The sequence below is a fragment of the Brachionichthys hirsutus genome, chromosome 5, assembly GCF_040956055.1.
Source record: "Brachionichthys hirsutus isolate HB-005 chromosome 5, CSIRO-AGI_Bhir_v1, whole genome shotgun sequence".
NCBI lineage: Eukaryota > Metazoa > Chordata > Actinopteri > Lophiiformes > Brachionichthyidae > Brachionichthys > Brachionichthys hirsutus.
The window spans coordinates 7,676,048-7,699,339 of record NC_090901.1 but is presented as its reverse complement, the minus strand read 5'-3'; the positions used below and the strand labels follow the sequence as shown (position 1 = coordinate 7,699,339).

The 23,292-nt window shown below is 44.0% G+C and overlaps 7 protein-coding genes across 8 annotated transcripts; 3 read left to right on the top strand and 4 right to left on the bottom strand.

Moving 5' to 3' along the window:
* Window positions 1-113: 113 nt before the first annotated feature.
* On the bottom strand, window positions 114-3,982 carry samm50 (SAMM50 sorting and assembly machinery component). Of its 2 annotated transcripts, XM_068739220.1 has the most exons (15): window positions 3,899-3,982; window positions 3,380-3,490; window positions 3,124-3,225; window positions 2,944-3,031; window positions 2,750-2,856; window positions 2,522-2,652; window positions 2,337-2,424; window positions 2,117-2,245; window positions 1,916-1,987; window positions 1,720-1,806; window positions 1,497-1,567; window positions 1,215-1,282; window positions 978-1,124; window positions 689-830; window positions 114-348 (listed from the first exon to the last, which is right to left on the bottom strand). In XM_068739220.1, exons 1-15 carry the CDS (start codon window positions 3,917-3,919, stop codon window positions 303-305), a joined length of 1,410 nt encoding a protein of 469 aa, XP_068595321.1. In that variant the 5' UTR covers window positions 3,920-3,982; the 3' UTR covers window positions 114-302. The 2 variants fall into 2 exon arrangements, with proteins under 2 accessions (XP_068595321.1, XP_068595322.1); XM_068739221.1 differs by lacking the exon at window positions 3,899-3,982 and having other exon boundaries at window positions 3,370-3,428.
* Window positions 3,983-4,452: 470 nt separating this feature from the next.
* efcab10 (EF-hand calcium binding domain 10) lies at window positions 4,453-5,253 on the bottom strand. The gene is made up of 4 exons (XM_068739799.1): window positions 5,151-5,253; window positions 4,763-4,927; window positions 4,587-4,677; window positions 4,453-4,498 (listed from the first exon to the last, which is right to left on the bottom strand). The coding sequence occupies exons 1-4, from the start codon at window positions 5,251-5,253 to the stop codon at window positions 4,453-4,455; spliced, it is 405 nt and encodes a 134-aa protein (XP_068595900.1).
* Window positions 5,254-5,664: 411 nt separating this feature from the next.
* On the bottom strand, window positions 5,665-6,606 carry uqcc6 (ubiquinol-cytochrome c reductase complex assembly factor 6). Its single transcript, XM_068739783.1, has 3 exons — window positions 6,483-6,606; window positions 6,135-6,263; window positions 5,665-5,967 (listed from the first exon to the last, which is right to left on the bottom strand). Exons 2-3 carry the CDS (start codon window positions 6,240-6,242, stop codon window positions 5,860-5,862), a joined length of 216 nt encoding a protein of 71 aa, XP_068595884.1. The 5' UTR covers window positions 6,243-6,263; window positions 6,483-6,606; the 3' UTR covers window positions 5,665-5,859.
* A 783-nt stretch (window positions 6,607-7,389) lies between these two features.
* On the top strand, window positions 7,390-11,312 carry tdg.2 (thymine DNA glycosylase, tandem duplicate 2). The gene is made up of 10 exons (XM_068739384.1): window positions 7,390-7,445; window positions 8,407-8,711; window positions 8,905-9,104; window positions 9,261-9,330; window positions 9,588-9,723; window positions 9,894-9,976; window positions 10,068-10,162; window positions 10,243-10,414; window positions 10,538-10,657; window positions 10,961-11,312. Exons 1-9 carry the CDS (start codon window positions 7,390-7,392, stop codon window positions 10,639-10,641), a joined length of 1,221 nt encoding a protein of 406 aa, XP_068595485.1. The 3' UTR covers window positions 10,642-10,657; window positions 10,961-11,312.
* A 1,496-nt stretch (window positions 11,313-12,808) lies between these two features.
* On the top strand, window positions 12,809-16,609 carry tdg.1 (thymine DNA glycosylase, tandem duplicate 1). The gene is made up of 10 exons (XM_068739345.1): window positions 12,809-12,867; window positions 13,537-13,706; window positions 14,043-14,434; window positions 14,528-14,597; window positions 14,805-14,940; window positions 15,050-15,132; window positions 15,206-15,300; window positions 15,418-15,589; window positions 15,676-15,828; window positions 15,926-16,609. Exons 1-10 carry the CDS (start codon window positions 12,809-12,811, stop codon window positions 16,051-16,053), a joined length of 1,458 nt encoding a protein of 485 aa, XP_068595446.1. The 3' UTR covers window positions 16,054-16,609.
* Window positions 16,610-16,855: 246 nt separating this feature from the next.
* On the bottom strand, window positions 16,856-19,364 carry LOC137893476 (patatin-like phospholipase domain-containing protein 2). The gene is made up of 9 exons (XM_068738883.1): window positions 19,178-19,364; window positions 18,208-18,440; window positions 18,072-18,137; window positions 17,791-18,000; window positions 17,648-17,708; window positions 17,363-17,554; window positions 17,168-17,288; window positions 17,000-17,088; window positions 16,856-16,908 (listed from the first exon to the last, which is right to left on the bottom strand). The coding sequence occupies exons 1-9, from the start codon at window positions 19,362-19,364 to the stop codon at window positions 16,856-16,858; spliced, it is 1,212 nt and encodes a 403-aa protein (XP_068594984.1).
* A 1,309-nt stretch (window positions 19,365-20,673) lies between these two features.
* Window positions 20,674-23,178, top strand: LOC137894257 (uncharacterized). Its single transcript, XM_068739737.1, has 7 exons — window positions 20,674-20,826; window positions 20,901-21,025; window positions 21,099-21,165; window positions 21,758-21,911; window positions 22,258-22,400; window positions 22,799-22,909; window positions 22,999-23,178. Exons 1-7 carry the CDS (start codon window positions 20,674-20,676, stop codon window positions 23,176-23,178), a joined length of 933 nt encoding a protein of 310 aa, XP_068595838.1.
* Window positions 23,179-23,292: the final 114 nt, after the last annotated feature.

Sequence of the window (23,292 nt, the reverse complement as noted above, 5' to 3'; positions counted from 1 at the left end):
ACTTAGATTTGACAGAAAAATTATGACGTAACTGTTTGAATTTAAACAAAAAGAAAGCAGAACTGTCCGTCATGTGGAAGAACGGATAAGGCGTCATGATAACTTTGCCTTTATTTGCATTAAAATTAAATTTGCACTCTGACAGCTTATAATAAAAATAGATGAATCGAAACAGAAAGTCAGTCCAGATATTTTAATTTAACTAATTAATCACAATAACAATTCTGTACAAGCAATTTCGACTGGTTTCTGGCATTTAATGTTCAAGAACGAGGAAGCTCCTGGATCCAACACGTTTGGTTTCAAAGGAATCTGATCCCCGCTCCGAACTGGACGCCATCACATATCCTGCAAAGAGAAGGCATTTGCATTGGTTAGTATTTACTGTGTTTGGTTTGAGAAGCATTTATCTAGTTTTTAAATTGTGGACAAATGTTTGTGTAGATTCACAGTCATCCACGTTGAGGTAAAGATAACGGAGCAAAAATAAATAAATAGTCAACATGATGTTTATGGTTCGTTCCCCTTAAACAGGCTTCTTCAGTTCTAACCACCCTGATGTGAGCCGTTACGGTGAACTGCACGCATCTTTAAGGATTTGTGTGCAAATATAAGGAATTCAAAATAACTTGTGGTTAACAGGTAGCCAGAGAACGGGAGCAATGTGCTCCCTCTTCCTATGACCCACCTGTCTCCGCTCTGGACTCCCATGGGAATGCAGTAGTTCAGCTCCAGCCTGGCAATATTCCCTAAACGCAGCAAAATGCCAAGCCCGTATGACCAACGGATGCATTCTGTCAATTTCTCCAAATGTGCATGTGGCCCCTCACCTGAGTATAAAAAAGAAATAAAGGCAGAATGCAAGAACAAAATTACACGTTCCCGCTGTGCTTCAGTGAAACACACACGTCTAGACCTGAGGCAGGTAAGAAGAAGATAAAACCTCATCAAATGCTCTTTAAGTAGCATCGACCCACCATAGTTGAGGTTACAAAGGTTTCCTGCATTAAGGAAGAAGTGAGTCCTGAAGAGGTCACTAAAGCCCCCTCGGCCTGGTCTTAAGGGTAGAGGCGTGTAGAGGTGGAGCCCTCCAGCCCAGTAACAACCGCCTCCCAGGTAGTCACCTGCCATACCAGTGATGCAAACAGCACACAACGTTTGAATCCGCCATTGCACTTTAGTCTGTGTACAAGCCGGCCAGGTTAATACCTTACCTTCACTCTGGGGGCCCATACTGTACATACTGAACCCCCTGATGCTGGTCGGACCACCAAGATAGAACCTAAGAGGTCGACAAAGACACACTAAACACAAAATTGCACAACAATCCTGAGGATTTTGTGAAGATAAAAAAGACAATCTGAGCATGCTTTTAAAAATGTTTTTGGGTTGTTGTTTTTTTACTGCCTAAAAGAAGACGTAGCTAAAATATGCTTGCGTGAGTCTGATTTTTGTAATGGATACTGGCAAAAGGTCAATGCATTAACGTTCTCTACCTGTCTGCTATGCTTGTTGGCTTCTCGCCAATGGGCAGGAGCAAACCACCCCACAATGAGGCAGACAGAATCTGTAGGGGAAAGTCAAAGGCCTTAGCGAAGACAAACCTCAAGCAAACACTACGCCAGATTTCTTAGTGTTAAAATGTATGCCTGAATAAAATAAGTCACCAAAGTTATCCTCCGATTTAAACTTTGAGTAAAATTAAATGTAGAATCTCACCGAGTCCCAGAAGAGAGTTTTGTTGAGCTGGATCTCGAAGTCCTCCTTCAGGAAGCTGGCATCTCCGCCCGTGTAGCCAGCAAGTTCCTACACGACCACAACATCAAACATCTGCACGGTGTCCCCGTCCAGTCGCATCGCTATCACGCAGCACTAGCAACACAACAACAGCATCAACAACACAATAGCAACAAACCTGATGGATTTTCAGCAAGCCGCCTTTCCTGGGAAGGATGGAGGAGTTTCTGGTGTCAATAATCATGGCATGCTGCGAAACAAAACACCAACGACTGATAAACAGGACTGAAAAATAAAAAATAAATACATATTTTGAAACCTCTGTATGCATTTCAAATTCAAACATTAAAATAAATGATGGAAAACAAGGGCACAGTACCGAAAGCGAGGATTTGAGGGAATGGCCGCTCTCCTGGCGGACGGCGAAGGAGGCCGTGGGAGCCAGACAGCCGAGCTCCCGCCACGCCCCTTCCCACTTCAAGGTCTGGCTGGTCTTCAACAAAGGAAACTGTTAAAGAACAACGATGAGATAAAACAGGACGGCTGAAGGAATTTATTGGCTGCAGCAAATCGACAAATAAATAGAAGCAGTTATTCACGCTCAGTTCGGCAGAGACTCCTCGATCCGTCTCCCTCAGGGAACTCCACGGAAACTGACCCGCAACGCTGTACACGTTAAGAGAGACGCTGAGCGGTGACAGAAGAAGAAGAAGAAGACAGTCAATAATGTGTGAAAAGAATCAGGAGACTCCCCCAAAGCAAACGGATTTAAGGAACGTCTTACTTGCGTTCGAAGTGACCTGGTTGGGGCTTGAAGAAAGAAAGGCCGTAGGATGCCTCCTTGGTGCCGTAGGAGAACTGAAAGGTCATCTTCTCTGCCCGACCAAACAAATTAGGTAACTTCAGACCCACTACCTAAAATTAAAGCGGGCAAGGTTAGTGTCTGTGCGTAACGGTGGTCGTCATCATCATCATCATCATAAGGAGGATGATGACGCGACACGGCGCTCACCATGCTTCCTTCGTTGTTTCCCACCAGGGTGTGGTAGCTGCCCGTCATCCGCCTCAACTCGGTGACTTCAAACGTGACATCAAGGCCATTCGGAAGGGCACCGTCGCCTAGAGAGAAGACAAACCCGGCGCTGCGTTCACGACGCAGAATCTCAACGCGGACAAAAGCGATGCGCAACACGAAGCCGTGAGTACCTCGCCATGTGTCGATAACGGCTTCGACTTTCCTGAAGATGCCGAGACGCAGCAGCCTCTGTCGAGCCTCGTGCGACTTTTGCATCACCTGCTCAACCAAATGAACCCTCCCCCCCCGGGGGGTCAAATGTCAGGAGCGGTAAAGGGTTAATCAGTACTGCCGTGTTAAAATAGACCCACATCAATCAAGTTCTTGGCCCGGAACACTCCAGCAATTTCCTGAGTCAGCAGGTCCTCCTTGGTCCGGCCGAGCCCGTCTATGTGCACCCGCTGAACGACAACCTGCACAGGCGGAGCAGGCGAGCCTTAGTACAGTCACAATGACTCGTTTTCATTCAATCGAGCTGTGAACATAGAGCAAGGCATCCATCGCACAATAGAAATGTGGAAACCAGGTCCAGATATGTGAGAATCAATAACAAATACAATCTAATACATCCTTGTTTTCAAGGACGTCTCGCTTGGGCTGCAGCTCCATCTCTGGGGCCTCGATGTCGTCGGCTTGAACGCCCAGCTCGGGCCCTTGCATGGGCAGAGGGTCCAGGCTCTGCGACACAAAAACACACACACACACACACACACACACACACACACACACACACACACACACACACACACACACACGTTACACACAGGGCGGGGTTGTGTTTGATCAAAACAGCTAGTTTCATTGATTAGAGAAGGGGCGTGGCCATGATGTTGGTGTCAAAAATATGAATACTGGAGAAGCGTCTGTCATTAAACTAAACGCGCCTCCGACATTGTCTTTACGGCGCTAAAACCGGAGCCAGAAAAGCACGTGTTTATCCGGTATGTGATGACGTAGCTGGAAGCGCGAGCCTCCAGCCTGTTTCCGAAGGAGCGCGCGGGGCCTGTTCCCGCAGCCGTGTCGTCAGCAGCCTCGAAACACACAGAGGTCAAATGTGAACGGACGCGTTGACGCACGTTTCCTTACCCTGGCGTGGACGGTGCCCATGATGAGTTCCGTCGGGCGGTGTCCCGGAAAAAACAATGTTTTTTTTGGGGGGGGGGGGGAAACTACAACAAACCGAAGAAAGACGAAGAAGAGCCTCGCGAGAAGGCGGGCATAGTACTTCCTGGCCACGCCCCTTGCCGGTGCGCGTTCAGCACATGAACGCTGCAAAAATGAGAATTAATCTACTAATAAAAATAATGTTAATATATAATAATATAATCATACAAATGACATACATTTAAGAGCTTTATCTCTATATTTTTGATACAGATTATTATCAACAGGGATCGTGACCCTTTTTTTTAATGTCTTTTTCAAATTAATTTGACACATTTTATATGGCTGTAGAAATGTATACTTTCAGCCTGAATGACAAATCGGCCTTATTGTCACACCATGCACACAAATAATTGTACAAAATGAAGCACAGACATTTAATTGTTGGAACAAATGAAAAACATTTGTAATTTTTTTAGTACTTGATAATCTCATTTACAAATACATGTCAGTTGAGCGGTGATAAGCGTCTATGTTCACGCTTGTTTATATGTTGCTGAGCATCTCTGCAGGCCTTGAATCCTGTAACACCAAATTGAGACAAAAAATTACCTTCAGAAATTTGTGAGTTTTTTTTTTTTTGCCGTTTGAATTTGCAGACTGTCCTTACGATTCTATTATGAAGGTGTCGTAGGATATCCTGTCTTCATTTACACCATCGGGACATTCGTTAATGTCTTTTATTCCCAGCATGGTCAAAGCTGTGAAGGAAAGAAGTGGATGAGTCTTTGCTTCAGTCGACAGCGTTACTATATTTACGCTGTTCTGCCTCAGATATGTGCTTACCGTGCTGGTATTGGGCATATGTGATCGATTTTTGATCGGCAGGGTCAAGCATCCCAAAGACTGCGTCCAGGTTGATGCTGCTGAAGAGATTTGGTCCCTTTACACCCCCCTGCTGAGAACTCTTCAGCTGCTCTAGCTGATCAATGAGAAACTCTCTGGGATTCTCTGAAAGAAAGAAAAGCACAAAAAGCACAAGAAGCTACAGCTAATAAAATCAAAAATAGCTATACGCTATTGAATAATGCCGCTTAAGTGTCCGGATTATTTTGGGGGAGCTCAGACAAAATCATTGAGATGTCTTCCTTTGTCAAATGTGAATTAAAAACGTGTTATCTAAATTAAAAAGGTGTGTTTTTTTCCTCCACACGCGATGTGAACGAGTTCTAACCGGGTCTGTGGAAGAGCAGCAGGCCGCTCAGGTTGTCCATGAGCTCCACAACTTTGTGCTTCTTCAGATAATCAGCGGCGTCCTTTTCTCTCGGCGTCGCCATCTTCGCCTCTTCGCGACTCGTTACCATAGCGACGTCACGAACAAAGGAGAGGGTGAAGTGGAGAACGTTGATTTGCTGTAGCGACCCCCAACGGGACAAGCCGGAAGTACAATAATAGTAGGAGTAGGATACGATTGAAGTCACACCTAAAACTACAATCAAATTCCCTCTTAATCAAACAATTTCAATTCCGATTTAATTATTGTAATTCTTATTTTTTCATTAATTTTTTTTTTTTATTGAAATATAAACAAATGAATACAAGATACATTTTTCCTAGTGTCTACTTTGATTTCTTTGCAATGTTTTTTTGTATGATAAAGAACCTATAATGAACACCAGAAATGGTGACAGGTTTGCAAGCATAAAACCAATTTATTTCCAAAGTAAAACAACAAACAAAGAGCCTAGATTGATATTTTATTAAGATCACCAAATGACGATATTGATCCTGAGCAGGACACACACAGTGGCGCATTTTATTCCACATTACATCCTACCATTAGAAGCAACACTATTTCAGATATATCCATTTGTCCATGTCCCAGAAAATATTTTACTCCCAAGCACGTGGAAGTGATTTTTCTCCAGCACACAGAGGATGCATCAGTCAACATTTTGTTTCTGCATTGCAGCAATAGCCTCTTGTCTGACGTTGCGGCCCTGCAGGTCTGCGTGAAGCTCTCCAGGCTTTGGTGGGGTCTCTGGTATACTCTGAAAACACAAACAGAAAGCTTGTCGTTCTTACAGATTTCCATTCATGGCTGTTGATAGAAGATCGTTGCTCAAACATTTTTAGCTTCAGTGTTATCTGATGCTTTTTGGAAATGCAATTGCTACCTGGAGAAAAAACAGAATAATGGTCCGAAAGCGTCCCTCACCAGGTTAGGTAGGTAGTACTGGTGGACAACCTGTGCTCCTGCAAACATGGCCAGGATGCTGGCACCGAACATCCTCAGGTACCGAGACCAGGACACACCAACTGGCATCTTCACCGACCTCACAGAGGGCTGGAAGAAATCAGAACTGTGCACCAGCGCCTAAGGGGTCTCGTTCTGAGCAACTATGACATGCACTTATGTTCACCATGCCAGTGCAGGCACACATGGCTGTTTACCTCCAGTACTATCCCAACGTCGTTAGCACTTGTGTTAAATTTAGAAGCCAAAACCTGAGAAAAAGGAAATAATACGATATAATAATCCTCAGGGACGTTAGTACGATCTTACCTTGTTTAATTCACCATCATTTAAATAATTAGGTGAAGCAAAAAATATTTCGGATATATCCGAGTCTCACGATTTTTAATGCTACTCCCGGAAAACACTCAAGCAGGTCGTGCTGTTCGCTAACACGGAGAAATTTTAGAAGAGTGAAGAGTGCTCACTCTGAATCAATTTAAGGGTACCATGAGTATCCATAAATTACAATCCGTGTGCATTTTTGAATGAGTCTTGTTTTGATAACAGAGTGAGCCCTCAATTTTACACACAATCTCTGGCGGCTAACTTCTTCGGTGGATATAGCTTTCTGCTGGTGCTTTCAGATATAAGATCTCTTTCGCCATCTCGTGGAATCTTCTATAAACTTTAAAAAAAAACATTGTACCATGGTACTACAACGCGGCTGTGTTTTTAAAAACTAATTATTTGTTTTTAAGTTACATCTTGATTTTGGATCAGTATTTGTAATATTAGGGTTGTGTAATGTGTCGTATTTCAATATCCGCCATGCAGTGAAACTCCAAACCAGAAGGTGGCGGTAAATAATATCAAACACGGAGAGAACCGTAATCTTTGGGTTTTTAACAGCTCTTTGTTTTGGAGTGATTCCCAGCCCCCCTTGTCTACTTAATTTGAAAACCAAAGAACAAAATGTATGACAGGTATGTTAGTTCCCACTTATACACCTTTATTTTTAATCTAGACATCACTTGCGCTTCGAAGGTAGCAGTTTAAACGCGGTAATGTTACCTTAGAATTAGCCGAAGCTTCCCCCCTTCCTGCCGCAGCCTCACTTCTTCACCGTGCGAACGGTGTGCTCTTTAACCCGCGACATGGTTCACATCGCCATTGTTTATCGGCGCGTCTGAAGCGGCGTTAATTTTAATTTTGTTCAACTAAGTCAACAGTTAAGATGGAAGAGAACCAGTACACGTCACTGACGGTTCCTACGGATTATTTTCAGCAGTGGTGAGTTTGGTGCTGGAGGTTGGCTGCAGGTTCTGGCAAAACATCTCATGTTACACTCTCGACGTCTTCATTTTCATGCATGAGATGGAGATAAAGGAACGGCATTTTGACACACGACGTCACACGTTGTACTTCCGCTTGCAGCATGTAATAGCGTCATTATACAGGCTCTGGATCTGTTTGACAGCTGTGCTGTAGATGCAAGCTCGGGAGTGCACGTACCTCTGCAAACTCTGGCATCACCAAGACCTGAATTCTGCATGTGAAACTTCCCCTCTTCAACTATTGGCTGCAACATTTCGGATCTGCGTAGTGGGGGAACATCAGGAGCTGCCCACGCCTGCGTATTTTTAAGTTCTATTTTGGTTGGCTCATTATTTGCGGTGAAAAAAAGGACTTATTTCCCAAATGGTGAAGTCAGTGGAAGATTGGCAGCAGCACCCAAAATGTAACAAAACTCTTCCGTGGCCCAGGAAAGACACCGACGCTTAATTTGATCAACGGTTCAAACACATAACTTCCTCCAAGTCTCGCTGGTGGATGCAGATGATTTTGTCTCATGTTTGACCTGGATTTTTACTTCATATCAGTCATAGTCATGATATTTTTTGCAAGTGTGATCGTTTTTGCATATCTTCATCTCATTGTGGTTCGAGCCTTCACCTTGGTGAGTGTGCGAGGAGGCAGCGAGAGTGTCTGAGGTCGATGCTCAGATGGGATGAAAGGAAACGGCGTTCACACGTTTCACGCGTGTGCAGATCAGATCTTTATCGGTGCATGAGTGTGTCTGAGTATCCTGTACTGCAAGTTTACCTCACCCACTTCTTCACTCGCCGCATCGAACACCAGGCGTAATCCGTCTCCTCATTTTGTTCATCCTGCTCTTCCTTCTCCTTTCATCCTCTTCCTCATCTCTTCTACTGCCATGCCCCCCCCCCCCCCCCACACCTCTCTCTCCTAGGTACCAGTCCAGCCAGCAGCACCCCGAGGCGCAGTATGTGATGCCGTATCACAACACGGGCTACAACACGGAGAGCCCCAGAGATGAGCTGGTCATGGCTGACCTGTCCGTTCATCGGGAGCCGCCTCTTTATCAGGACACTTTTTATCAGAATGACCCGCTGGCCCCTAACCAATACCAGGAGCCGGCCCACCAACAGAACTTCAGGGAACTGCAGCATCCTGACCGCTTGCACCACCCTCAGCATCAACAGCAGCAGGAGACATGTCTTCAGCAGCAACCACCGCCTGCTGCGCCGCCGAAAGGCATGCAGAGGATTGTTAATCCACATTATTCCGTACCGCAGAATAAAAAGACGGCATCAAATTGAAATAAAAATTCCGTCAGTGCGAAAAAATGCTGTTTTTGTCCCGAGGCCCGAGAATTTTCTGCCACAAGTAGCTCTTCTTTTTCATCAGACACCGTCTTATTTCAAAATGTTCTTCCTCACTGTCGTAGTCGGGACGTCCGTGAAGAAGAAGAGAGGCCGACCGCCGAAGCAGCAAACAGAAGTGGGCAAGATGCAGGAGGAAGAGGATAAGATGGAGGCTGCCAAGAAAGCCAAGAGGGCTCTCAACCGCTTCAATGGCATGTCTCCTGCTGAAGTCATGGCCCGAACGCTGCCAGATGTTATTGCCTACAATCTTGAAATTTTAATCGTGAGTTATTAACTGGGCACCTGTGAAGGATTTCTGTATTTCTCAATTTGAATCAGTATTGTAAGTAATTCTTACATTTACACATAGTTGTAAATAGTTGATAAAGAGGCAATTTTTTGCCTGTTGCCATGGTAACAATGTCACTCTTCTCCTCAGATTGGAATCAACCCTGGACTTTTGTCAGCCTTCAAAGGACATCATTACCCAAACCCAGGAAACCATTTCTGTATGTTGAGTTTTTTATTTTTGAGTTCACGTCTGCCCTCCTCCCGACCCGCTTGGTCCATCTTTACGAGCGCTTGCTCCGATTTGTTCAAGCTCATCATTTCAAAGACAAGAAGAGTTGTTTTTGAAGTTATTAAATAGATTTTCCTTTGTGCTTTAGGCATTATTTTGTAGTTTTGTTGGTACCCACTCGCCTCTACGGGGCCAGTGTCCGCATGGACAATGATGGACTCTTCTTCTTCTTTTTTTTTTACTCAGGGAAATGTCTATTTCTGTCTGGTCTAACGGACACGCAGCTCAGCTACATGCAGGACCAGAGCCTGCCGGAGGATTACAGCATCGGCTTCACCAACATGGTCGAGCGGACCACGCCCGGCAGCAAAGATCTCTCGAGGTGAGTAGGAAAGTGCACATTGATTTTTCTCCTTTTTAAGATGAGTCATAAATTCACGGTAAATCGAGACTGAATTCTGAGGTCACCAACAGAACATAGCACGGAAGAGAAACCAGCGTGTCCCGCAGGAACACGGTTCATATTCTTCTGCTTCTTTGTGTTCTTCTCAGTAAGGAGATTCGCGAGGGAGGTCGACAGTTACTCGACAAGCTGCAGAAATACAAGCCTTTAATAGCAGCTTTTAACGGAAAAGGTAATATTCTGTGATTCAAACACACATTTTCTTTATTCCAAGTATTAAGGTGGCTGATTCAGAGTTCACTGACCGACTTGGATTGTTCCAGGTATCTATGAAATCTTCTGCAAGGAAACCTTTGGTGTGAAGGCCAAGAATCTTGAGTTTGGTTTGCAGCCCTACAAAATTCCCCAAACTGAAACGGTACTTCCACTAAATTAGTCTTAAAATATATTCAGTTATACAAACATTCAGTCATCATTGTGTATTTGTTTTGCACATAGGTGTGCTATTTGATGCCATCATCAAGTCCGCGCTGTGCTCAGTTTCCCCGAGCACAAGATAAGGTACATTTCTACATCAAGCTGAAGGAGCTGCGGGACCAGATGAAAGGTCTGGCATCAAGACACGAGGTTCACGAGACGAGCTACTCCTTTGACCTGCAGCTGGCGAAAGGTGAGCAGTTCAATCTGCTTTTAGCATTTTTTTTTTTCTTTTAATATAAGCGGGTTATATCTTTTCGTTCCACACGTATTTATCTAACGCCGTGATTTTGTCTTTTTTATTTTTTTTCTGCAGAAGATGCCAAGAAAATGTCGATCAAAGAAGAGCAGGTGGATCCAGAGTACGAAAGCTACTTTGGGCAAGAGGACGTGACACAAAGCAGCAACTCCTCCAACTAATGGAGACCGAGGACAGGTGAAGAAAGGCCCGTCTGTGGAAGCACACAGGTAGCGTAGATGCCCTGTAGCTCTGATTCAGGTTAGCGGTACACAGATGGAATGTTTTTACCCACGTTTTAGTGAGTCACTCTAAATCTATACACCACTTGTTCATTTCTAAGAAATGTTATCAATGTAAGTTTTCATAATTTGCTGATATAAGGCACACAACATTGCTGTGGGGCTGTGAAACATTATTTTGGGGTTGAGACTTGTTCCTGAACTGCCAGCAGTTGATTCTACAAGCAGCACAATCCATATTTACTGTGGTGTCTTGCAGAAATGAACGCTGTAGGACAGTCGATCGACAGATACCAGATGTCAGCGGCACTCGCGACATGACGCGTCGAGGATTTAAAAAAAAAAAAAGAAAAAAGGAAACGACCCCTGACACCACCGAAGAAGAGTCGCCTCAGCGTAACGCACAAGGGAGAAAGTGCCCACGGCGGTCGTATTTTCTAACTCACAAACAGAATGTGTATGTTTCTGGTGTCTTTTTATTTTTTATCACTATTTATTGCATTTTTGTATGATATGTGTATCTGGTGACTTATTTTTTACATTTTTAAAAGAATGACATTTCATGTTTTAATTGTAGTTTGGAATTTCTAATCAGTAAACAAAGTAAAAAAAAAAACTCTTTAAGATGATTTGTGTGTTGTCTACTTTTGTGAATCTGTAAATCATGGCCTATAGTAAGGACAAAAACATCAGAAAGCATGATGGATGAAAAGAAAAGCAAGATTCAGGTACTTTAATATTTACAGAAGCTCCTAATCTCTTTGCATAGCCACTATGCAAAGACAATAAAGGCTTTCTATTCTAGTAAGTGCACTGATGCATATTTGAATTTAAACCTGTATCTGCACATTACACTTTAATTATTGAATTATTTAAAGAATCATTTCGCAAATATCTAGTTACATTATGAACAAGACAATTGCATTTTTTTAATATGTACTAATTAAAAAAAAAATCTTAATCTCAATTTCAAATATATTACTGTTTATGGAATTGCCCTCTGGGATCAATAACGTATTCTGATTCCGATTAGTAAAATTATAATGATGTAAATAAAAATGATAATATTTACTGCATTAAAATTTGAGATAAAAACTTTATTCAACACTTCGCAAACAGTCAGCCAATAGCAGCACATCTTGCGGAGTTTAAAAGCCAAGCAGCCCATACCAACTTTAAAATAGGTGCTTACTATTTCGAAAGCTTTCAATTTCATTGCGCAGTTTACAATGAAAATAAAAATACATATTAAAAACGAGTTACTAAAACGGAAAGAAGCCTTCGAATACGCAAGAATATCTCCTTCGTGTTGATATGTCGTGTTTTCGCAGAGTGTTTCTCTTCATACACCCCTACATCCTGACTTGAAGTCGTCCGAGTGTCAACGCTAACCCCGGCAGGACTGTCATGTCTTTGTTGCCTGTGTTGCTCCTTTTATGTTGTAAATAGAAGAGCGGAATATATGGAAAATAAACTATTTTCTACACCGAAGAAGCAAATTTGAAACGTGTCTACAGCAGGTTTGTCTCCCCGCTTTTAAGTCGTGTTGCGTTCTACTTCTGTGCGATTAATCTCTGCAAGCAAAACCATTCATCCATGCTAAATTAGCCGAAAAGCTAGCCGTGGCTAGCATTAGCTACTCTTGTGGTATTGTTTCGTAATTACGATTCACAATACGGTTTATGCCTTTACGGATACATTTTAATGTCTCGTATGAGATGGCTACAAACCAGACCTACCTATTTTTTGCGTGTTTGAACCGCTAGCTGTTAAACTTGAGCTGATCTAGTCAGTTAGCATAGCTATGAAAGAGTAGTATGGACGTGCAGGAGAAGATACGTAAAGCACACGTAAACAAACTGCTGTTGTACTTTTCATGAAATGAGAGAGCTGCAAAATAACGTTTTAATGTGCAACCATCCAACTTTTCCTTTGTTTGCATGTTTTATGTTGCGGCTCATCTTTTGTTGCTTCAGTTTGTGCACAATGACCTGAAACATGCGTTCAGATTCACACACACCGCCAGACTAACCCTAAACCACATGAACATCACCTAACAAATCAACACCCCTGCTGATTTGTTTAAGAAAGATTAAGTACCCAAAAGATGGACGAAAAGATGAATGGATCATTCCCTGTTGTCTCCCCGGAGTATCTTCAACAGTGGTGAGTCTTCCTCCTCACCCCGAACAGGAGTCTGATTATTTTAGGAATTATTCTCTAAATGGCAAAGTGTGACGAAAATGAAATGAAAACATGTGCACCGCCTTGCTCTTTTTCTTTTTCTTTTACCATTGTTTTTTAAATGTATCATTTTTTTTTATTATTCCTCATCAATTTATTGGCCTCTGTTGTTTTGTTACAGCCCAATGATTGTGTTTGCACTGTATATATGCATAATTAGAACGTTTCTGAGGGACTTTATTACACAGATTATTTGACCATTATCTTCTCAGAACCAACACTTTTGGTTTCCCATTACTTTAAAGGGCTCAAACCACAGACCTGACCCATTTCTTCTTGCTCATGTTCTCATATTATGCTGAAAGATTAGATAATCCAACTCCATTCCCACGCTGCAGTTTTGAAATGTACTTCGTTAAACTAGGAGAAACTTCTTTCCCTTAAACTGCTCTTTAAACAGAACAAAGGCAGAGCAGCTAGATTTAAAACCAATCTAATAATTCAGTTTCTACAAAGTAACTTATCCTTTGTGGCTTTTAAGACTCGCAGTAGAGCGTTCATACATGAGTGTTACTATTTGCTTACCCATTACAAACTGGTCACTGTCATTGTATTATTTAATTTGATTAATTATTGATAATAATCCTACAGGATTCAGTCTGCGCAGCAGTTTCAGGCTCTCCAGGCCCAATATTCAGGATTCAACCCCAACCATCTGCCTCACCAGCCACAGGGACTTCAAAGGGAAGCTCACGGCGAGGCACGCATGCTTAACCCGGAGCCCATGATGGATCAGCAACAACCTGCCGACCTATCAAAACGTACCGTCATCACTTCATTCTCTTCTTACATGTGTTCTATGCGTAAGCCCCGAGTAGATCAGGTGGTTCTGGGTCTGGGCTGGTCTTGGGTTGTCAACATGTTGACTCCGTGTGAAGGACAAGCTCTCTGCACGTTTGCATGGCATTAGCAGGCTGCCCAGAAGACATCCTCTGGAGATTATTTCAAATAGAATCGTCTTTCTGAAAGAATTTTGTTTGCATGGAAGTTGAATGAGCTAATTTAATACAATATAGATGGATGGAAGGAAGATGCAGATGATTTATAAATCAGGCCTTCATTTTTTTTTATGTCATCTGTCTTGAATTTTGTTGTAGCCCCAGCCAAGAAAAGAGGCAGACCTGCTCAACCCAAGGAACCCAAACCTCCGAAAGTCCCCAAGGAATCCAAACCTCCAAAAGTCCCCAAGGAGCCCAAACCGCCAAAAGTCCCCAAGGAGCCCAAACCGCCAAAAGTGCCCAAGGAGCCCAAACCGCCAAAAGTTCCCAAGGCTCCAAAGCCACCTAAAGACCCAAATGCACCTAAAGCCAAACCTGGGCCCAAGTCCAAGAAGGCCAAGGAGGCTCCGGTTGATGGAAAGCAAGAGAAGATCGATGAGACCTTTAAGAAAGTGAAGAGGAAAATTGACCGGTTTAAGGGAATGTCAGAAGAGGAAGTGATGAAAAAAACTCTACCAGACATTCTGGATCACAACCTGGACTATGTCATTGTATGTCATCTTTTGATTTGATTGAAATTAATCCTGAACGCTACTAATCCTAAAGTCCGACTTTTAAGATTCAACATCTACTGTCGCTTTCAGATTGGCATCAATCCGGGACTGATGGCCGCTTTCATCGGACGGTGGTTTCCAGGTCCCGGGAATCATTTTTGTAAGTTATGTGGCAATAATTATTTTAGGAGGAATGACCCTTTTGTGCTTCTTCAAAATGTTGGCAAATGGAAAGCTGTTCTGATATTCTAAAGCTTAAGTCAAATCTGTCTTGAGTTAAACGCAGTCGGACGCTATGCCCCGATTGCCTTGAGAGAAATACGACCTGATCAGACAGATCAATAGCGCCTTCCGCATTTCACTTCAGGGAAATGCCTGTTTCTGTCTGGATTCACTGAGGAGCAGCTCAACCACACGCACGACACCACCCTGCCTGTGAAGTACAAAATGGGCTTCACCAACATGGTGTCCCGGGCAACACCAGGGAGCAAAGACCTGTCCAGGTAGCGATCAGGACTAATGGCTCCGTCGGTTTTAGCTTCCTGAGGTGGGCGCTTTGCTGTTGGGTGAGTATTTTACTAATTTGTCTTTTTTTTTTTTCCCACTCAACAGTAAAGAATTACGAGAAGGCGGTAAAATTCTTGTCGAGAAGCTGAAGAAATTCCGACCGCTCGTCGCTGTTTTCAACGGGAAATGTAAGCACGGAGCAACGCAACACAAATGGCTTTTTAAAAACGAGTGAAAGTCTGATTTCTCTCTTCCCCTCAGGCATCTATGAAATGTTCTGCAGGGAGATGTTTGGCAAAAAACCCAAGACCCTGGACTTCGGCTTGCAGCCACACAAGATCCCCGACTGCGACGTGGTGAGCACACAGCGGTGGCCGTGGGCTCGGCTTCCTGAACCGGCCTCTCACAATGAAATCGATGTCTCGGTTTAGGATGATGAAAAAGGATGTGACCTTGGCTTCTCTCCTCTGCAGGCTCTGTATCTGATGCCTTCATCCAGCGCTCGTTGCGCTCAGTTCCCTCGCGCTCAGGACAAAGTTCACTTCTACATCAAACTGAGGGAACTCAGAGACCAACTGAAGGGGGTCCGGAAAGCCGCTGAGGTCGAGGAGGTTTCGTATTTGTTTAACCTGCAGTTAGCCAAGGGTGAGCGCAGTCGCCAAGCAGAAGCACCGTTTGAATTCGGCTTCTCCGACCTGTACCTAATCAAGGATCGATCTTTCCTCCGGCAGACGACGCAAAGAGGATGGCGATAAAGGAGGAGCAGTACGATCCCGGTTACGAAGATGCCTACGGTGGAGCGTATGCCGAAAGAGGACCGGACGGGGAGGAAGCCCAGAAACAGACCAACGGTCACTGCACATTCTCCTCGGGAGAAACCAGAGGTAGCAGACGGATGTGTGATGGAGGATTCTCCTCCATTACGTCAGAACTATCCAATTAAAAGCCGTGTCCCACGATCTGTCTGTCGTCTGCCGGCAGAAGGAGCGCAGGAGGCGACCACGTCCCAAATGGCAGAAGGCCCTCTCCCGGACGGACAGTGGATGACGCAGTCGTTCGCCGATCAGATCCCAGACATCGGCAGTGGACCGAAGGATGCCAGCGTATAAGAACCAAAGCGCTCCCGTCAGGTTTTAGGTTGTTTTCCTTTTTATTAGTGTCTGAAAAGGCGAAACACAAATAGGACTTTTTAGAGATTCTGCAGAACATCGCTTCTGCATTTTGTTTTCGTGGTCTGTGTGTACACGTGTCTTCACGGCAGTCTCCTTAGGTATGAAATCAGGGTCCTAACGATGCTCGACTGCACTCGGAGGTCACGTATGTCACTGTTTTGCCACTGTATCGTTCTGTACCATACTGCACGGTGATGCAGTGATTGCGAGCGTTCACGCCTACTGTTGTGACAGTAGTTAAAGTTCCAGATGTTTATTTTATAAGCTTGACTTTGAGCCGTAATGGATCCAGAATCCAGCATTAACGCTGTGATCATTCTCTTTGTCCGACTTCAGATTCCAATGAAGGAATTTCTGCCATGTTTCAACCCAGACAGGTTTTATTTGAATGTTTTTAAAATGTCTTGCCTTCATTTTAGGATCATGCTTTGTCTGTTTGTGAAAATGACATTCACGTGGATTTTTATGAAACATTTGCTTATTAAAATGTCCTGATGGCTTTTTCTATATATTTGATTCGGTCCTTTTCAGCGTCATTTCATTTTGCAGAGAACAAACACTCCGGTCCACAGAGGCGGAATGTTCAAAAAGATCATCTGGACCTGCATTCCATAAATATCTCCATACACTTGGAGATGTTTGAGTCTCATAATTGTATAAATAAATACAAATAAGTAAATCTTTAAGTGAATAAAAAGATGTGGACCTCGTGCAGAGGAGGTGAAGAGTTGTGTTGAGGTCAAAGATTGATTGAGTTCGTCTCCTCCAGTCGGGCTCCTGGGGTTGGACGACCTGAGGACAAATGCGGGAGCAGAGGGGCGTTACGTGTTTGTAAAAAAGGTGTTGCAGATACAAAGAGTGATAATCAGCCAGTAACGGAGACCTGCCGGGATCCTTCCATCCTCTGCTGCTGGTCTGCCTGCTGTGGTCGACAACAGCCTGCAAATCGCCGTGCAGCCCGATTTTATGATGCTGTGAAGACATCGGCATTGCACAACTCAGATTTTAATTTCCCAGAACAGGAAGAAGCGGCACGGCCGAAACTCGTTACCTCCTCAGGAGTACAGCGGTCAGTTCAATGGGCAGCAGAACCAGCGTCAGCGGATCCACGAGCGCTTTGACTGGAAGCAGGTCGCCGCCATCGTGGCTGTCCCTGCACACCTCACACAGGACTAAGACACAAATCACAATATTTGACGCCCCTTTCCTTGAGGTGTACGCCTGTGGATTATAAGACAGTCCTAACCTCTCTTGAAGCTGACTGGAAGGTTCTCCACCACCTTCAGGTCCAGCCACCAGTGATCTCCCTGATGAAGGGTTGCTCCATTCACCTGCATCTTCCTCGGCTCTTCCGCTTGAGCTTCCGGCTCACAGCACAGGACGACTCGACCCGTCTTCGCCCCCAGACTGGGTGGAACAAGCTGTGTTCCCAGCAGATCTATCACAGACAGTTGGCTTTGATGAAGGTTTTTGGTTGTTGCTCTGTGATCAACATCTCAACAGCGAAGAGGACGGAGACGGAGCAGCTAACCTCTCTCTCCCAGGAAACGAAGAGCATCCGTGTAGCCGTTGTGGCAGATCTCAGCGAGCGTCTGTGCAGAAGAAGAGTGGGAATCGGAATTGTTTTTTTTTTAGGGTTAGACAGATGGGAAAAGAGAGATTTTATTCACTCACCTCAAGTCGCGGAGGGAGGAAGGATGTGCAGATCCGATGCACGTTCCCTGTGTTGACTTGGATGCTGACGTTGCCATAGTAAATCTCGCAGAAGTTGAAAGTGCTCTCTTTCGGGCAGATGTCGCTCTCGCCGGAGAAGGGCGCCATGGTGATGGTGTTCCTCTGCTCAAACAGGGGCATGTTGTTGCTCAGGGCGCCATCCACGTAGTGCTTCAGGGAAGATAAGTTAGCTGAGGTTTTTTTTTAACATCAAACCCGATGTTGACAGGATGTTTACTCACCACTCCTCGGTACGATGGCGGGATGAAGCCACAGTAAACGGGGAAGAAGCAGCTGCACATGAGAACCTGCAGGGATGGAAGGTACATCATCTACCCGCACACACCCCGGGTCAGCTCCGGGTCGCCTCCATCCTACCTGGATGAGCTCCTCCCTGCTATCAAACTGGGACACTAACAGGTTCTTCCCATCAGGCAGTCTGGTGAGGGACACGCAGAGCTTCCCGGAGGCCCTGCGGTGGGCGTCTGCTGGGAGCTTCTCCAGCAGGGAGTTCCGCACCGCCCGCAGCAGACTGAACGTCGGGTGGAAAACGCCCAGAGCGTGTTTCCTCGCATCTTTTGCCATGGTCAAAACGTCAACACAGAACTGTTCTGAGGAGGGAAGTGGAACAAGATTGACTACCACCAGTTGCTCCCTATGGCAGAGCAGTGAAAGGCATTCTGGGTAATCTACTGTAGGCGTGTTGTTTCAGATGGTTGTTATCACTCTGTTGTTGTTGCTTAATTGCTGAGTCATGGTTGAGCTTTAAGGTTTTTAAGGTTGTTGGGCTCTTAACATGAACTATCTTTCCTTTTTTCCTGCATTAGCCCACATGTTGTTGTTGTTGTTGTTTTGTGAATGAACAAACGCAGCAGGGAGACAGTGAACGGGACTTTTTTCCTTTTGTTTTTTGAACTTAATGACTTCTGGAATTTGCTCTTCGTGTTGCGTGAACTGAACCTGCCAAGTTCATTGTTTGCTCCAAGTATCAGCAGCAATTCCTGCTCCGAGATCAATAATCACATTACACATCACCTATATTTGTATTCTCTCAAAACATGCGACAAGAAGTCAGATCCATTCATTAATATTTCCCATTCCATCAGGATATTTAAAAAGATGCCCAATACTGAAAGTTACTGGATGTTGAGCAAAAAACCCAAAACAATCATTGATCAGCCCCATTTTGAGCTTTTTCCTTTTACTTGATCTTGAGTATGTAAATCATGTGTTAACTAGATCCATGCTGTCAGTCTGAGAAACAGCTTGTATAACCCGTTTACTTATAAAGTCAGGCTTTATTCTAGCCATACGAGGCAGAAAAACAACAGATATCTGGATAACTCACCGATTGGAATTCCAACGGTCAAAGCCGCAGCCACCAGGCATCCAGAAGAAGCTCCGCAGATCTTTGCGGCTCCGTGAACCAGCTGTGGGACGTGCTGGAGGATACAACCCAGCGCTCCCAAGTAGTAAATGCACCTGAAACCGCAGCCTGCGAACGAGATGTTCCACTCCTCGTCCCAGGTGAACATCTTCTCCGGAGTGTCCGTCATCTCAAAGGCCTCATCTCCATCAGAGTTCATGAGGGCTTTCTTCTTCTTTGGTCAATTCAACTCAACTAAACTCAATTCAATTCAATTTAATTTAAAACACTTTAATTATCCTCAAGTGACAATTTAAACGCAAGGAAGAGCAGGATTTTCAAATACAAACTCCACTGCATTCAGAGCTGGAACGGCCCTCGGCTGTTTATGGGATGTTTTGGTGTTGTGCAATTTACTAGGCTCAAAGTCTCATGTTGGTTACAACCGCCGCCAGGCACCTCACTCACCTATATTTACAACAAACATTATTGTCTGACATTAATTTTATTTATATTTTTAGATTCCTTAACCATGAAAACGAACCTTTAACAACTGGATTCACATTGACATCATTATTAGTTTAGAAGTTATTACACTTTCAGTAATGGCAGTTTCTTCTGGATCTACATCCAGAGCTTTTTAAGATAGAACAAATCCGTTTGGCCTCTACTAATTCCAGCGTCTTGGTGAAGGCAGCAGAAACAGAACCTTCTTTATGGAGGGGATCAGAGAGACATTATTGAAAGGGTCCAAAAACTAAATCGTTTTGTTGTGATAATTTACTCCGATTTCAACTGGATCTGTTTCCTCAGGTATTAAAGATAGAACAAATCCGTTGACCTGCTCCAATGTGGAATCGACTCAGCTATAAGACGACTCTTGTTACAAATCTCTATCTCTAATATTAAATACACAGCAGGCCGAAACGCAAATGTACCCCCCATTTTTAGAATCCGGATCCGATGCAGATGAAATTTGATGGTGAGATAGAGATCCCCACCATACATGACTTTGTCAAATTCCATAAAGATCAGTCAATAATCAACTGAGATATTGAGGAACACATTTTGAAGCTCCATTTACTGTAATGTTAAGGAACATTTCAAAGTTTCCCATAATCCAGGATCTCTTCGGAATCATCGCCAAAATGTAATCATCTTTTCTTTTCCATAGAACCACATCTTCAAATCGATCACCAACACAACCCAACTGAACAAACCCGCTGCAGAAACTAACTCCACTGGCGGCTACGCCATTTTAAAATAACGTGTAGCAACAAGCTGGTCACCCCATGTCATCTGCAAAGTTACTCAATAGCATTGTCCAACTGAAGCCCTTTTCCTATTGGTTCGATCCAGCACTTGTTAAAGTGAAGCAACCAGAGCCGCAGGTATAAATACTTGCTGAGGCAGCTTTAGTGGAGCGACCCCCTCCAGTTCTGCCTCTACTCTCAAAACAAAACCCATCCGTTTCTAAAATGAGCATCCCAGTGATCGACTTTAGCTCCTACAGTCTGCGTAAGGAAGATGTTAGCGAGGAGGAGATGCTCGGCTTGAGCCAGCAGCTGAAAGCAGCTTTCACAGAAGTGGGGTTTGTTTTTCTGGAGAACACTGGGATCACTCAGGAGGAGGTGAGAACGACTGCAGAAATAAAGAAAGTGTTTACGGTGGAATTAGTGGCTTATTTCCTCATGTGTGCGGACAGGCGGATCGTGTTCTGGACTTGTCTCATGAATTCTTCCTGCAGCCGGATGAACTGAAACAACCCTTCAGCTCTAAAAAATGTGTCATCAATCCGAACCACGGATGGTTGTCTGTTGCAGCCGAGAAGTAGGAATGAGAAACTCGAAACGACACGCTCGGCATTCGCAAAACCTGCTTAATTTTGAACAACTCTTTGCAGGTTGAACCCGTGTCGACCTGGAGACATCAAGGAGTCATTCAACCTTTCCTCCCTTCATCCTGACATTGTAAGGACTTTCACAGTTGGACTTTGCTCATTGCATTAGATTGGCATAGCTTAGAACAACCTTGAGTGCCATTCACGTCTAAAGACGTTTTTTGAAACCCAAACATTCACTGCCAACCCTGAAATTTAAATCTGCCTCTTTTCAACGGCCAATAACTCCGGAACAAAAAATGGTAGGAACACACTTTCTGTTTCTGATGAAAGAAGAGACTTTAATTTTTCACTTTGCATAGTCAGAGTAAAGAATATTCTGTCGGGCTTGGAAAATCTGAGAAAATGCGTGCAAACTGGCTGGAACTCAATGAGTTAAGTCAAGGCTTTAGATGCTACATGGTTTGGTAACAATGTTTACAAGAAGATTAAACTTTAACATGTTGATCAATCAATTTGGAGCTCAAAGTCCAAGTTCGTTGCTATTTTATATTTACATTGTCCTTCTTGTAGCCAAATTGATGTTGGCAGTATTTGATTTTTAAATACGAGAGCACATACTGCATAGGTTGCATAAATGACTGATACATTACTTTTGTTGGTTTTATCAATAGCAGCTTTAGAGATCTCTCTGGCTTTAATTTCTTCCTTCTCTGCTGTAGAAATGGCCAACAGATGGCTTAACGGACTTCAAGGAGATCCATACTTCATTCTTCCACCGCTGTAAAGAGCTGAGTCTGCGGGTGCTAAGACTGATGGCCCACAGTCTGGGCCTGGACCCCGAAGTGTTCCTGAGTGCTCACCGTTTAGTCGGAAGTATGTAAAAAACATAACGATATTAACTCCATGCTTCCTGCTCTCGGTAGCGAGTGAGCCATAGTTAATTTTAGTCACGCACCAAAGCACATATCAAAGCGCCTTCCAAGAAGAGCTGGAATAGGCCGACTCTTTCTTCTCCAGAAAACCAACAGTTCCACCAGAAGCACTAAGTGAGAAAAAACTGCCTTTTAACAGGCAGAACTCTCAAGCAGGTCCGAGCCTCGAGGAGGACGGTCTTCTATTGCATTCTGGATCATCTGGAGAATCTTCAGAGGTTTATTAAGACAGCCTGTTAATCGAGAACGTCTTTGCTAACCAATGACACGTATCCTGTCTCTTCCAGCTGATGGGAATAGTTCATTACTGCGGACTCTGTACTATCCTCCAGTAAACTATGAGGAAGTGAAGGAGGGTCAGATGAGATGTGGAGAACATACTGACTTCGGCTCCATAACTCTGGTGTTTCAGAAGAACAAAGGCCTTCAGGTAGCTCCTCCTCTCTGGATCGTCTACAATTTAAAGGAGACATATTCTACTCTTTTTCCACAAGTTAACGCAGTTCTCAGATGCGTATATGAAATATCTGTGAGTCTTTGATCAAAATAGCAAACAGATGCTTTCTGTCTCAAACTGCTCTCTCAGAAAAGGTACTTGATGACAGAACTACCCAAACTGGATGGTTTATTTAGCTGTTTTTGTGTTGGTTATGACCCAAACCCACCAAAATAGTGTAGAAACATGGGGAAAGTGAGTTTTTCATTATATGTCCTCTTTAAAAAATAAAAAATAAACTTATTTTTACAACTTGAAGCAAAGCCTTCGTACTACATCTACTAATTGATTCCTTCATGCATGTAATCCACCGGACACTCCCTATCCTACAGGTACTTGGACTGTCGGGTGAATACATCGACGTTCCTCTCATCCCCGGAGCCATCCTCATCAATATCGCTGACTTGATGCAGCGCTGGACCAGCGACAGATTTATATCCGTGGTGAGAATTTCAGATTTAAATAAAATCAGGACGAGAATAGATCTGTGGCCCTGACACGGAAATAGGAATGATGTGTATTTGTCCCTCAGGAGCACAGAAGCTTGCTGCCCGATGGTGGAGACTCGGAGACACGGCAGTCTGCTGCTTTCTTCCTGTATCCGGATAACGAAACTCAGATAACCTGCCTGGACGGTTCCGACAAATACTCCCCAGTAAATGCAGGCTTCTACATCAAGGAATGCTTCAAAGCCGTGGCCGTAGAGAACTGAAGCATCAGTTGAATCAGCCGGGGATTGTCAAGGTGTTCTCATCTTAATACACCTGCATGGAAGGTCTTTGATCCCATTTAATCATGAGAGAACAGCACCAGCAAATGAAATTTG

Excerpts from the sequence above, each read along its gene's own strand:
- LOC137893476 (XM_068738883.1), bottom strand. The coding sequence starts at position 19,364 with ATGTTCACCTGGGACGAGGAGTGGAACATCTCGTTCGCAGGCTGCGGT. Across the intron at positions 18,441-19,177 it reads GACCGTTGGAATTCCAATCG|AACAGTTCTGTGTTGACGTT; the intron begins GTGAGTTATCCA and ends TTCCCTCCTCAG. Across the intron at positions 17,555-17,647 it reads TCGTTTCCTGGGAGAGAGAG|ATCTGCTGGGAACACAGCTT; the intron begins GTTAGCTGCTCC and ends TGTCTGTGATAG.
- samm50 (XM_068739220.1), bottom strand. The coding sequence starts at position 3,919 with ATGGGCACCGTCCACGCCAGG. Across the intron at positions 3,226-3,379 it reads ACGTCCTTGAAAACAAGGAT|GTTGTCGTTCAGCGGGTGCA; the intron begins GTATTAGATTGT and ends CCGCCTGTGCAG. Across the intron at positions 3,032-3,123 it reads GGGCCAAGAACTTGATTGAT|GTGATGCAAAAGTCGCACGA; the intron begins GTGGGTCTATTT and ends TTGGTTGAGCAG.
- tdg.2 (XM_068739384.1), top strand. The coding sequence starts at position 7,390 with ATGGAAGAGAACCAGTACACGTCACTGACGGTTCCTACGGATTATTTT. Across the intron at positions 9,724-9,893 it reads GGCAGCAAAGATCTCTCGAG|TAAGGAGATTCGCGAGGGAG; the intron begins GTGAGTAGGAAA and ends TGTTCTTCTCAG. Across the intron at positions 10,163-10,242 it reads AAATTCCCCAAACTGAAACG|GTGTGCTATTTGATGCCATC; the intron begins GTACTTCCACTA and ends TTTTGCACATAG.
- LOC137894257 (XM_068739737.1), top strand. The coding sequence starts at position 20,674 with ATGAGCATCCCAGTGATCGACTTTAGCTCCTACAGTCTGCGTAAGGAA. Across the intron at positions 21,912-22,257 it reads TGCTCACCGTTTAGTCGGAA|CTGATGGGAATAGTTCATTA; the intron begins GTATGTAAAAAA and ends TGTCTCTTCCAG. Across the intron at positions 22,401-22,798 it reads AGAAGAACAAAGGCCTTCAG|GTACTTGGACTGTCGGGTGA; the intron begins GTAGCTCCTCCT and ends CCTATCCTACAG.
- efcab10 (XM_068739799.1), bottom strand. The coding sequence starts at position 5,253 with ATGGCGACGCCGAGAGAAAAGGACGCCGCTGATTATCTGAAGAAGCAC. Across the intron at positions 4,928-5,150 it reads GCTGCTCTTCCACAGACCCG|AGAATCCCAGAGAGTTTCTC; the intron begins GTTAGAACTCGT and ends TCTTTCTTTCAG. Across the intron at positions 4,678-4,762 it reads ATATGCCCAATACCAGCACG|CTTTGACCATGCTGGGAATA; the intron begins GTAAGCACATAT and ends TTTCCTTCACAG.
- uqcc6 (XM_068739783.1), bottom strand. The coding sequence starts at position 6,242 with ATGCCAGTTGGTGTGTCCTGGTCTCGGTACCTGAGGATGTTCGGTGCC. Across the intron at positions 5,968-6,134 it reads AGTACTACCTACCTAACCTG|AGTATACCAGAGACCCCACC; the intron begins GTGAGGGACGCT and ends TTGTGTTTTCAG.
- tdg.1 (XM_068739345.1), top strand. The coding sequence starts at position 12,809 with ATGGACGAAAAGATGAATGGATCATTCCCTGTTGTCTCCCCGGAGTAT. Across the intron at positions 13,707-14,042 it reads ACCTGCCGACCTATCAAAAC|CCCCAGCCAAGAAAAGAGGC; the intron begins GTACCGTCATCA and ends ATTTTGTTGTAG. Across the intron at positions 14,941-15,049 it reads GGGAGCAAAGACCTGTCCAG|TAAAGAATTACGAGAAGGCG; the intron begins GTAGCGATCAGG and ends CCCACTCAACAG.